At 43.3% G+C, this 13,649-nt stretch overlaps 1 protein-coding gene across 3 annotated transcripts in view; it reads left to right on the top strand.

The window, feature by feature from the left end:
- Positions 1-13,649, top strand: part of PHF20L1 (PHD finger protein 20 like 1) — an 88,042-nt gene that overhangs the window by 53,839 nt on the left and 20,554 nt on the right. For all 3 annotated transcript variants that reach the window (XM_030303839.1, XM_030303840.1, XM_030303838.1), the window contains one exon: positions 10,794-10,958. In XM_030303839.1, coding sequence (XP_030159699.1) covers positions 10,794-10,958 — 165 coding nt within the window. The remainder of the gene's footprint in view (positions 1-10,793; positions 10,959-13,649) is intronic.

Genomic DNA, 13,649 nt, shown 5'->3' with positions numbered 1-13,649 from the left:
ACAGGTTCAGTGCTGATTTTAAAACTTAACAGTGGTAAAGAGCCTAAAATAAAATAGCCAATCTTGAAGAAGAGTGAAGAGAAGAATTACCATTTCACAATAGTTGAAGGCAGTGAGGCATTGGGAAAGAATAGACGTATTGATTAAGGACAGGCTAATCCAAAACATATACAAATATAAAACCTTGGTTTGTACAGAGCTGGCATTCTTAGATTAGATAAAGGGTGAGCTTTTCAGTAATTGGTATGAGAACATTTTTATTCCCTAAAAATGAAATTGGACTACTACTTAACACCGTACCCAGAAATCAGTTCCAGGATGATTAATGATGAAATGTGTGGAAGACAAAACTGTAAAACTTTGAAAGGCAGTATAGGAAAGCATCTTTATGATCTTTGAGTAGGGAAGGATTTCTAAACAAAAAGTGCTAATCTTAAAGAAAGGGGTTGAAAATTTGACTAGACTGAGATTGGCGGGTTACACTTGAGAGGGGTCCAGCGACAGCTAGATAAAGCAGAAGAAAGGATCCATGAACTCAAAGACAGAGCAGCAGAACTCATCCAGTCAGAGCAGCAAAAAGAAAAAATGAAAACAAGTTACAATAGATTAAGGGGCTATGGGACAACATCAAATGGACTAACCTTTACCTTATGGGGGTCCCAGAAGGTGAAAAGATAATTCATGCAAATGGAAATCAGAAGAAAGCTGGAGTACTTATATTCCTGTCAGACAAAATGGACTTGAAAACAGGCAGTAATAAGAGGCAAAGATAGGTGCCACATAGTGATAAAGGGGTCAGTCCAACAGAAGGATACGAAATTCATACATACTTATGCACCCTACATAGGAGCACCTAAATACAGAAGGCAACTATTGCCAGCTCTAAAGGGAGAAGTACACAGCAGTACAATAATAGCAGGGTATTTTTAACATTCCACTTCTATCAATGGATAGACCATCCAGACTGAAAATCAACAAGGAAACCACCTTAAATGACATGTTAGATCAGATGGACTTAACAGATATATTAGAACATTCTGTCCCAAAGGAGCAGATAACAAATTCTTCTCAAGTGAACGTGGAACATTTTCCAGGTTAGATCATATGTTAGGCCACAAAAGAAATCTTAATAAATTTAAGGGGATTTAAATCCTATCAAGTATCTTTTCTGATCACAATAAATAGTATGAAACTAGAAATTAATTAAATGGAGAAAACTGGGAACTTCACAAATATGTGGAGATTAGACTACATACTCCTGAACAATCAGGGAGTCAAAGAAGAAATCAAAGGAGAAATAAAATGCCTCAAGACAAACGAAAACGAAAATACGCCAAAATTTGTGAGCTATAGCAAAAACAATTAAAAAAAATTTTTTTTAATGTTTGTTTATTTTTGAGAGAGAGAGCATGAGCAGGGGAGGGGCAGAGAGAGAGGGAGACAGAGAATCTGAGGCAGGCTCCAAGCTGTCAGCATGGAGCCCGATGCGGGGCTTGAACTCATGAACCGTGAGATCATGACCTGAGCTGAAGTCTGATGCTTAGCCGACTGAGCCACCCAGGCACCCCACAAAAACAGTTGTAAGACAGGAGTTCCTAGGGATAAATGCTTACTTCAGGAAACAAGAAAAGTCTCAACCTAACTATTCATCTCAAGGAAATAGAAATAGCAGAAGAAACAAAGCCCAAATGTAGTAGAAGGAAGGAAATAATAAAGATTAGAGCAGAAATCAATGAAATAGAGACTAAAAAGACAGTAGACAAAATCAGCAAAACTAAGATACTGGTACTTTGAAAAAGCGAACAAAATTGATAAGCCTTTAACTAGATTTACCAGGAAAAGAGCAGAATCAAATAAATAGAATGGAACAGGAGATGTTACAACTGATGTCATGTATTTAAAGATTTGTCACGCACTATTGTGAGCAATTATATGCCAACACATTGGACCACCTAGAAGAAATGGATAAATTCCTAGAATCATACTAACTACCAGCACTAAATAAAATGAAATAGAAAATCTCAATCGACCGATTACTAGTAAGGAGATTGAATCGTAATCAAAAACCTCCCAACAGAGAGAAGTCCAGGCCTCACTGGTGAATTCTGTCAGGTATTAAAAGAAGAATTAACACGAGACTCTTCTCTCAAAGTCTTGCAAACTCTTCCAAAACACAGAAGAGGAGGAAACTCTTTCAGACTTGTTTTGTGAGGCCAGCATTACCCTGGTGGTACCAAAAGCAGATAAGGACACTTTAAGAAAATTACAGGCCAGTATCCCTGAGGAACACTAATGCAGAAATCATCAACAAAATGTTACCAAACCAAACTCAGTAATCTACTAAGTGGATCAGACACCATGATCAAGTGGGATTTATTCTAAGGATACAAAAATGGTTCAACGTCTGCAAATAAGTCGGTGTGATATGCTACATTTACCAAATAAAGGATAAAAATCATATCATCTCAATAGATGAGGAAAAAGCATTTGACAATATTCAGTATTTATTTATGATAAAAATGCCCAACAAAGCAGTACTATATATAGAAAACTCTAAAGACTCCATCAAAAAACTATTAGAACTAATAAGCAAATTTAGCAGATTTACAGGATACAAATCAATATACAAAAATCTTGCATTTCTCTATGATAACAACAAACCACCTGAAAGAGAAATGAAGAAAACAATCCTATTTACAACTGTATCAAAAAGAATAAAATACTTAGAAATAAACTTATCCAAGGAAGTGAAAGACCTGTGTATTTAAAAAAAAAAAAAAACAACAACAAAACTATGAGATGTTAATGAAAGAAATTGAAGAAGATGCAAGTAAATGGAAAGATATTCTGTGCTTGTGACCTAGAAGAATCAGTATTGTTAAAATACCCATACTACCCCAAACAATCTACAGATTCATTGCAATCCCCATCAACATTCCAAGGGCATTTTTCAGAGAAGTGGAATAAATAATCCTAATGTTTGTGTGGAACCACAAAAAAAGCCAAATAGCCAAAGCAACCTTGAGAAAGAACAAAGCTGGGGGCATTGCACTCCGACTTCAAACTGTACTACAAAGCTACAGTAAATAAAACAGCATGTAGCATAAAAACATACACCTAAATTAATGGAAGATATATAGCCCAGAGGTAAAATCTCACATATATGGTCAACTTATGACCGTGGAGTCAAGAATATACAATAGGGAAAGGGCAGTTTCTTCAATAAGTAGCACTGGGAATACCGGACAGCTACATGCATGAAAATGAAACTTGACCACTATCTTATACCAAACACAAAAATTAACTGAAGGTGGATTAAAGACGTGAACATAAGCCTTGAGACCATAAAACTCCTAGAAGAAAACATAGGTGGTAATCTCCTTGCCATAGGTCTTGGTGATGAGTTCTTAAATCTGCTACCAAAAGCAAAAGCAACAAAAGCAAACGTAACTGAGCAAAAATAACATCCTGCTAAAAAGCTTCTTCACTGCAAAGGAAAAACCGTCAACAAAATGAAAAGGCAGCCTACTGAATAGGAGAAAATATTTGTAAATCATACATCTATTAAGGGGCTCATATCCACAATATATAGAAAACTCGTACAACTCAATAGCAGAAATACAATTCAATTAAAAAAAAATGGGCAGTAGATCTAAACAGACATTTTTCCAAAGACATACAGATAGATAGATGGCCAAAAAAGGTGCATGAAAAGATGCTCAACATCGTTAATCATAACAAAGATGCAAATCAAAACCACAATGAGATATCACCTCACACCTGTTAGAATGGCTGTTGTCAAAAGACAAAAAAACAAGCAAACAAAAAAAACCAAGTGTTAGTTTGAATGTGGAGAGAAGGGAACTCTTGTGTACTATTGGTGGGAATGTGAATTGGTGCAGCCACTGTGGAAAACAGTATGGAGGTTCATCAAAACATTAAAAATAGAATTACCGTGTCTAGCAATTCTACCATGGGCTCTTTGTCCAAAGAAAACAAAAACACTAACTTGGAGAGATATTTGCACCCCCGTATTCATTGTAGCATTATTCACAATAGCGAAGATATGGAAACAACCTAAGTGTCCATTGATGGATGAATGGTTAAAGAAATTGTGGTGTATACACACACACACAAGTCAGTCCTTAGGAAAAGAAGGAAAATCTTGCCTTTTGTAAGAACGTGATGGACGTTGAGGGCTCATGCTACATGAAGTAAGTCAGAGAAGGACAAATACCACATCCTCTCATTTGTATGTGGAATCTTAAAAAACAAAAAACCAAAAAGGAACAGCATATAGATATGGAGAACAGATTATTGGTTGTCAAAAGCAGGGGACGGGGATGGGGAAATGGGTGGGGATATCAAAAGATAAAGGGAAAAAAAATTAAAAGAAATTCCCTTGCAGAGAACAAAAGGAAAACCTTAAATAGAGTGAAAAGACAACACAAGCCATGAGAAAATACTGCACCACCTATATACCTGACACAGGATTCGAATCTATTTCAAACTTACAAGTGAAAAATAGAAAAATATCCAGTGTGAATATGGGCAAAGATGTTAGTAGGTACTTCACAGAATTGAAAATCTTAAAATGATAACATGAATATGTAACATGACACCCAATCTTATGAGAAGCTGGGTTCGTGTAATTTTGAGAACCCAGTGGACTCTCTTTCCCAGCTGCTAGACAGGCGAAAATTACAAGGTGGGCGTGTCAGATGTCGCTGAAGCAGCGGAGACCACCGTCCAACCCCTGTGGAAAACGGTCGGCCATCGGCAGATTGTGCCTGCCACGTACCTACAGTGCCTCACTAAGCTCACGGGACCCATCAGGAGGCATTTACAATAATGTCCATATCTGCCCTGGCATCGGCCCAGGTGTCCATCAGAAGTCACACATCCATTCCTTGGAATCCATATCACTTTGTAAGTAAATGAATTATATCCACAGGAATCCCAGGAACAAAATGATGAGCTAAAAATCAAGTCATTGAAGAAGAAGACGTGTGATATTTTATTTACGGAAAGATCAAAAAGTTGTAACATGAAACTGTGATAGAGATGCAAAATAGTAAGAGCATATGGTAGCAAGAAGTAGCAGAAGCATAAAGATAAGCAAGAGCATGGGAAACTTTCCAATGGTGTTGTATGGAAACCAATTTGACAATAAATTTCATATTTAAAAAAAAAGAAAAGAAAAGCAAGAGAATGGTGAGCAGAAATTCAGGACCTTGGTAACCTCTGGGGTGGGGAAGGGAATTCATCAGTTCAAATCGGAAAATGGTACCAACGGGAACTTCAGAAGTGATGATAATATTCTCTTAAACTGCATGATGGGCACCCAAGAATTTTGTGTTATTGATATGCTTTATGTCCTACCTGGGTTTTTTTCATATTTATGAAACACTTTTTTTTTTTTTCATTTTTATTTATTTTTGAGACACAGAGCACAAGTGGGGAGGGTCAGAGAGAGAAGGAGACAGAATCCAAAGCAGGCTCCAGGCTCCGAGCTGTAAGCACAGAGCCCGACGCGGGGCTCGAACTCACAGACCGTGAGATCATGACCTGAGCCGAAGTCGGACATTTAACTGACTGAGCCACCCAGGCGCCCCTATGAAACACTTTTAAAAACCAGTTTTAAAAACTGTAAAGCCAACTGGGAAATTTCAGAGAGACTCATTGATGGTAAATTCTTCAGACTTTTAACTCTGTGAAGTTTCTGCATTCTCTGTCTCTAAAGCTGCCAGAGTAAATACGAAGACATAGGATCAAACAGAATTGAAAAGCTTTTTGAAACCACTTTCCAGAGAGTGTCTCGAACATGTCCGGGCCTTCCTGTGCCTACACTGCCCCTTGTCCCTTCTCCCCTCACCCCACCGCTTCACGTAGAGCTCTGTGGGGACTAGACTCCAGAGAACCTTAAAGTCAGGAAATGCTGGCACTTCAGAAACAAAAACCAGTAAGCACAAACCCGTTTGATTCAGGATTACCCTCCCGGGAGGATGAATCCTAATGTAGGCGTGAGAGAAGCTTCAGACTGCAGGTAAAATGGCCAGGGGAACTCCCAAGTGACCAGAGGCTGTGGGGATTTGGTGGCCTTAGGCACTGCTGTGGGGACAGGAAGTGCCCAGGGCCAGAAGGGCCGGCTGTTCAAGTCCCTGTGTGCCATGTCAGCAACAGGTCTGTTCCAGGACTCACTGGCAGACACACAATCCTAATATGCTAGCCTCCCGAGAAAGTGGGGGAAAGATAACAGGGAGGGGCTGGCAGGGAACAAGTGAGGAGTGGGCCTCCCTTGGCTACGCAGCGAGAGAGCATTTATGAGGATGCAGGGAGTGGTGGTCTGGAGGAAAGGAGGCTGATCAGGATTAGTAAGACTTGGAGAAAAAATTGGACATTTGCACCACTGAGTCGTGTTCCACTAACCCTAGTTTTAAAGAGCCATTAAAAAGTAATCTTGGAAAACACGTTGATATATTTTTATTTTTTAATTAAAAAGAAAGGAACTTTATTTTTTTTTACATATTAAAATCGGACTGATAGGGGCGCCTGGGTGGCTCAGTCGGTTAAGCGTCCGACTTCGGCTCAGGTCATGATCTCGTGGTCTGTGAGTTCGAGCCCCACGTCGAGCCCCGCGTCGGGCTCTGTGCTGACAGCTCGGAGCCTGCTTCGGATTCTGTGTCTCCCTCTCTCTCTGCCCCTCCCCCACTCGTGCTATGTCTGTCTCTATCAAAAATAAATAAATGCATAAAAAAATTTTTTTAATAAGTAAAATCAGACCTATGAATGAAAATCTTAACTTTGTAGATGGAATCCTGGCAAATACTTAAAGATGCACAGAAGCTGTGCTCTTTATGCACTTTATACTCAGCAGGTGCAGTGCTGGATAATCACCGGCATCCTTGCAATTGATGATCACTTTGACAGTTTATTCTGGGCTATTTATATTCATCTTGGATGTGACACTCCCCTCCACATCAAATTAGGAGGGTAGTCTTTAAGCTGGAAATGGGGGGTTTTAAATAATTTTAAAGACATCTTAATTTTAAAACATTCACATTATTTTTCCGGGGCACCTGGATGGCCCAGTCAGTAGAGCATGCGACTCTTGATCTCACAGGGTCATGGGGGGAGTTCAAGCCCCACTTTGGGCATGGAGCCAGCTTCAAAAACAGAAACATTATTCCTACTTGAGGTTCCTAATACGATACGTATTTTAATCTACAGTTACTACCACCAGGGAGTTTTGAAAATTCATCCTTAACACTGAGTGTTATTTTGCATATCCTGCCGGTGCTTATTATGTAGATGATACAAGCAGTTCACATTCGGTGCTTTGTTTCCTCTTCACATCGACTAACTCTAAATTTAGTGGGGCCTCTTCTCCCCATCTTATAAACCGTGAGCCGAGACAGAGCGTCACCCAAGCCCACGTGGCTAGTAAGCGGTGAAAGGCAGATTCAAACCCAGGCCCTGTGGCTTCGTTCTCAAGTTGGACTTTAACCATCATGCTCTGTTGTTAACGCTACTTCCTGTGCCTTCGAGAGTGTTAGGCAGGTGGCGCGGCCTTCCCTCTAGCAAGCGTTGGCTGGTCTTCGCTGGCGTAGTAAGTTCTCTCGGTTGTCCGTATGAGCAGCCACCGTGTTGGGATTTAAGAGTGACGTCTTTGCCAGTTTTTACCTTTGGCACTTTGAGCCACAGTCGCTTCATCTCTTTGTCATATATCTGTAAGTATGAGAGAACCGAAGGCACACAGAGAGTGAAAAGAATGAGAGTGAGAAATGCCAGGAGAGTCCAGAACACTACGTAGAGAAAGCCAAGACTCCCTCCCAGGAGCTTATAAGCAAGCCTGTCAGTAGAGACAAAGAGGGATAAGAAGCATGCACGGCTCTCTCTCTACTGGGAAGGTAGCAGTGACACAAAGTAAGTTCTGTGTATAGTGTAGAGAAGCCCTGGTGGTCGAGGAAGGGGCTTTATGTGGAGGACTACAGCTGATCTGACCTTGAAGCCAGAGGTAGCCTTTAATCACGGTAGCCAGTGGGGACTAGATGCAAGGTGCAGGTGTGGTGTAGACTGCCGAGTTTTGTTTAGCTGCTAATCCCACGCGGAGGGATGGTATGTCAGCGTGCCTTCTTTTTAACACCAAATTGAGATTTCTCCCGTTATTTTTACACTCCGGTGTAGAAAGTAGACTCTGCTTCTACTTTTACTCGGCTGAGAGGGCACTAGCGTCGGTAAAAGGGCAGCTTTCAAAGGTGAGCATTGGGTTCAGTTCCTCGCCGTGACATCGATAGCTCACGTGACCTTTGGCGAGTTATGTTAATGCTATAAACGTCAGTTTCCTCGCTTCGGAAATGGTAATAAACAGTGCCTACCGTGTGGTTTCATTTTTAGGATTCAGTAAGGTAATCGTTGTAAAGTACTTAACACAGTGCCAGCTGGCATTCAGCAGACGGCCTTTTCGCGCCTGTGGCTGAGTCATGGCATTGGGTAAGCCGTGTAGAGTCGCCGGGAGGCCGTGAGAGAGGTACAGGAACACCACGCCACTCCGAGACCGCTTTGCAGTCTGACAGTGGTATCCGGGAGTGTCCCCACTCCTGACCTGCTGGGGGTGAGGCCCAGGCGTCAGCTTTAACAAGCTTTCCAGTTTGTGTATACGGTAAATGTCGAAGTCCCCTGGTAACACTTTTTGGTTGAGCGTAAGGCTCGGTAGTCAGAGTCAGGTTCGAAGGCTGGCTTTGCCGCGGAGAGAGATGTACTCTTCGGCAGTTTAATTTACGTAACCTTTTCTGCCTCTGCTCTTCCGCTTGTAAAATGGCACCAAGCCTGCTTAGCTCCCTTGTCGGATGGCTGTGAGGACTGAGACATTTAATATACCCGAAGCACTTGGAATCATGTTTGGCACACCAGGGTGCCCAAAGAATGCGGCTGTGCTGTAGTATTTATGGTGATCGCTGTATTACTGTCCGACTGCTGCTGTCACGGAAGTCTATGTATCGGTGACATAAAACAACACGAATTTATTAAAGTTCTCTGAAGGTCAGAAGTCCATAATGGGCCTGGGGGGAACTACATTCCTTTCGGGAGGCTCTCGGGGAGAAGCCATTTACTTGCCCTTCCCAGATTCCCAGGGGCTGCTGCATGTGTTGGCTCATGCCCCCCTACCATCTTCAAAGCCAGCAACGGGCCACTCAAGTCTTTCTCACTTCACGTCGCTGCGACACTGACTCTTCTGCCTTTCTCTTGCACCTTAGGGACTCTTCTGACTGCATCGGGCCCACTCCGATGATCCGGGGTAATCTCCCTATTTTGAGGTCCGATAAGCAGCCTCAATTCCCCTTTGCTCCAGAGCCCCACACACTCACAGGTTGTGGGGATTAGGACGTGGACGTCTTGGGGGACAATTATTTTGCTGACCACAACCACCAACGTCACTTGGATGCACACAGTGCACACCAGCATTGCTGCTGCCCTTCTCCTGGAGCTTGCTTTCCTACCCTCGACCTTTCCTCCACCTCTTCCGCTCTGTTCTCCCTCTTTTTAGTCCCTAACCTGCCTCCGGTGACCTTTGCTCACTCATACTCAGTTGAGGAAATAGCAGCCACCAGATGAGAACTTGCTCATCTGACCCACAACTGTGCACTTAGCTGCTTGTATCCATTGTCTCCTCCTTTGCCTCTACGAAAAGGGAGGCAGTGTCTGTCTTCAGTTCTTAAAATCCTGGCACTTGTCACCCTGCCTCTCCTCATTTTTAGATTTTTGAGACAATGTATAGGGTCTCCCATCTTTAAAAAGCCCTCCTCGGAACCCACATTCCTTCTCTGGTTCCTCCACCTCTCTCTTACTCGTCAGCCCCATCTCCGAACCCTGCTTTCACACTTGGCAGTCGAAGCAGAAGCCTGGAGATCACCCTCTGACCCTGTGTCAGCCCCTCCCCTGCAGTCCCCGGATCCCAGCATCTGCCTGTCCGACTCCACGCCCTCCTCCTTCCTCCCCTGCCGGGCCCTGGTGCCTCCGCCCGTGCCTCCCTGCGCCGTCTCTCACTGCACAGCTCCAGTGGGATTTCAGAGCCAGAACCGGACTTGTGTCACGCCCTTTTTGCTGCATTTCGGGCAGAACGCAAAACGAAAAACACGTTTAACCTGACCTGCTCCCGCCACTCTAGCCTCGTTTCTCCCTCCCCCCTTCACTGCGAGGCAGCCACAGTCTCACAGGTTGTCACTTGTCAGACGTGCCAGGTGGTCGTCTGCCTCAGAACCTCCTTGTCTGCAGGACTCACGCTAAGTTGAGGAAGACAGGACTGGCATTAATTTCATTCAGAGGTTTTCTGCTGAAAAATTTATCAATGGATTGAATTGTCAGTGTAATAATTGACATGCTACCTACTAGGAGCACCTCTTTACAAATTGCAAAAAAAAAAAAAAAAAAAAAAAAAAAACGATTTTCCATCTTGCACCTCTTACTACAGACCATAGCCTTGATTATAATGGAGAGAAACTGTAGAAATAATCCTTTTTCACTTCTGGACCGGTTAACAAGACTTTATTGGTACCAGCTAGAACACGGTGCTCCCTGGTATGCAAATACTGCCCCGGGTGTATTTCCCAGGTGTTCTCGCCAAACCCGGTTTATCAGATACACAGTGATCTAGCCGTTCCTGGGTAAGGAGAGAAAGAGGTGACATGGTTATCTTGTGTCTTGTAAAACATGGCTCTCTCGTTATTTTTATAGTGATTCTTCTTGATTACCTGACACTTTATTAATATTTCTTTATGTATCTTATGTTGCAGACTATTCAGACTATGAAGACAGTTCTCTAGAATTTCTGGAAAGGTGCTCTTCTCCACTAACTCGATCTTCTGGGAGTTCTCTGGCTCTGCGAAGCATGTTTACGGAGAAAAATACAACATATCAGTACCCAAGGGCAATTTTGTCAGTTGATCTTAGTGGTGAAAGTATGTGTAACTATGTAATGCTTAAAACAAGTCTTAAGATCCTTAAATGTGGAACTGAGATAACAACATACTTTATTAAGGGCTTACGTGAACAGGGCACGCCGTTTCAAAAGTTCTTCCATAAACTAATAAGAAAATCTCAGCATTAGAAATTTGAACTACTTTTTAAAATCCTGTAAAGTAAAATTGGCTTCTGTAATTAATTGAAGGACAGATGGTAAAGAAACTCTTAGTGTCCACCATGTACTGGTCATAGGTATTTGCACATACATACTGGGAATCTGCCGGGTTTCCCCGAAAGCCCGGTCCTGACCATGGGGTTGTTATCTTACCTTCCAGTGCTCTCAGCAGTCCAAGGGGAGCCTCTCCCGCTGGAGACCCTGACGGCAGTGGCTTGAGGAGGACAGTCAGGGAACGAAGGATAAGGGAGAGGGTCTTCGTCTTGGGATGGTTATGGCTGAGCTCACTTCCTGTCTTTTCCTTTCTGCTGAGGGCCCAGCGTGGTTGGTGCCGTGCTTCCTTTTGCACGCTGCCTCCTGCTTAACCCCCAGGCCTGACTGCTGTCGAGCCCACTACGGAGAGTAGCATCTTCTCCCTTTTCTCCTAAAATAAGCGCCCCGCACTTTAGAGATGTATAGTCTTAAAATATGGGCGGGGGTTGGGGGGACAGAGGATTAGGAAAAAGACCTCCCTCTGTTTCTAACAAACACAAGTCCCCTGTCCCTTTTTGGGCCAGTGGCTCTTAAACCCAGGTGTACGTGATCATTGTTGCTGTGATGCCTTCCGAACCCCGATACAGAGACCTGTTGAGGAGCATGAGGGAGATTTCTGGAAGGGCAGATGCAGTTTTTGGCAAGATACAGTTTCTGAGTGATTCTTTGGGGCAGGGTGGCAGGGGTTGAAAATCACCTAAGAGCACCCCAGTTTGAGCCGTGAGGGCCTGAGTGTCCTCCTTATACACAGAGCGCTGGCTGGAGAATGGAGATTATGTCCGGGCGGGCTGTGTTGCCTGAACTAGATGCTCGAGAGGGGAGGGAAAGGGTGTCGTGGGCGCGTGCTGTCGGTTCTGCTGTGTCTTCTGCCCCCTGTGTGACTGAGCACTGACCTGTGAGAAAGAACGGACGTGGCGGGGTGTGGGTCTTCGGCCAGGGGTTCTCAAACGTTAGCGTGCATCAGAACCACCTGGAGAGCTTGTGAAAAACACTTTTCTGGGCCTCACCCTCAGAATTCCTGATGTCAAGTGAGTTCCCGGGTGATGCTGATCTGGAATCCACACTCGGAGAATATGTCTGGGAAGATAGCGATAGATCAAGGGGTAGCAGTTGGAAGAGAATGGTGTTCTGTGGCCACTCAGTTGGAGCTGTTGTCCAGATGCTACTTTAGTGCGAGAGGGAACTTTGCTTTTGTAACTTTGATTTTTTTAAATTTTTTTTTTTCAACGTTTATTTATTTTTGGGACAGAGAGAGACAGAGCATGAACGGGGGAGGGGCAGAGAGAGAGGGAGACACAGAATCGGAAACAGGCTCCAGGCTCTGAGCCGTCAGCCCAGAGCCCGACGCGGGGCTCGAACCCACGGACCGCGAGATCGTGACCTGGCTGAAGTCGGACGCTTAACCGACTGCGCCACCCAGGCGCCCCTGCTTTTGTAACTTTGAACCCTTGGACCCATTTACTCTGCCCTTAGAATTCAGCCAAACGTATGTTTGATGCTTGGGAATTATGCAAACTAGGTTTTCTGGCCATTATGTTCAGTTTACATTCGAACATCATAAAACCTGTGATTTTGGCCATGAAAGCATGTGTGAGATACACACTAATTCCTTTCAGTGATAATAGTTTTAAATTTATTTATTCTGCTACGATTGCCATCCATATCGTGCCACCTACATGCTGCAACAGTGTTTGTTTATTCATGTCCTAGTCTGCCATTTTGAAACATGAACTTGCATTCAGGAAGGCCTGAAAGAAAATACTGATTTTGGGTTTATGCTAGCAAGATTATGAATGAATGAAATCTCCTCTTTAGGTTCTTAAAACTACTCATTATTATTAGGATTTCATAATGCATGATTGACTTACTCCTTCTTGAAAACTTTCCTATATTTCTCGACCATTATTTCTACTGACTTCTCTGAGATGTCCTAAGATCCTAAAAAAGACATTTTTCTATAGAACATTAACTTTTTGTAAATCAAAAACGAAACATTCAAAAACAGAGTCAGGGAAAAAATAAGATTAGAAGCTGATAAGAGAAACACTAAGTCATGAAATATTTAAGTTATAAACAACATGATTTTTTTTTTTTTTTTTTTTTTAGTTCAAATTTGGCCAACTTCTTTCTGGTCTGATTAAAGAGAATTTTCTCTTTATGTAGACCCCCCCTTTGCTCCTCCAGAAGCTGGAGTGGCTTTACCAGTATAGACCAGGCTCCACTGTAAGAACTAGATGTGGAGCACTCAGTAGTGCAAAGCCCTTGCTCTCCCAGCCTGTTGATGCCGCCCAGAAGGAGGTGAGCAGTGGGCAGGGGAAGCAGCGGGCAGACCTTGACCAGAGGCTGGGACACTGGGGCACAAGGAACCACCTGTCGCTGCGGTGCTCAGCTGATTAGCCCCCAGGTGCCCCACAGCAGCGGTCAGGTGTTCCACTGCACAACTCGCGATGACTCGGCTCCCTCATATCTCCATCCACAC

Source organism: Lynx canadensis, chromosome F2 (assembly GCF_007474595.2).
Source record: "Lynx canadensis isolate LIC74 chromosome F2, mLynCan4.pri.v2, whole genome shotgun sequence".
NCBI lineage: Eukaryota > Metazoa > Chordata > Mammalia > Carnivora > Felidae > Lynx > Lynx canadensis.
Note: the sequence above shows the minus strand (reverse complement) of the source record. Positions and strands in the feature narration are given on the sequence as shown.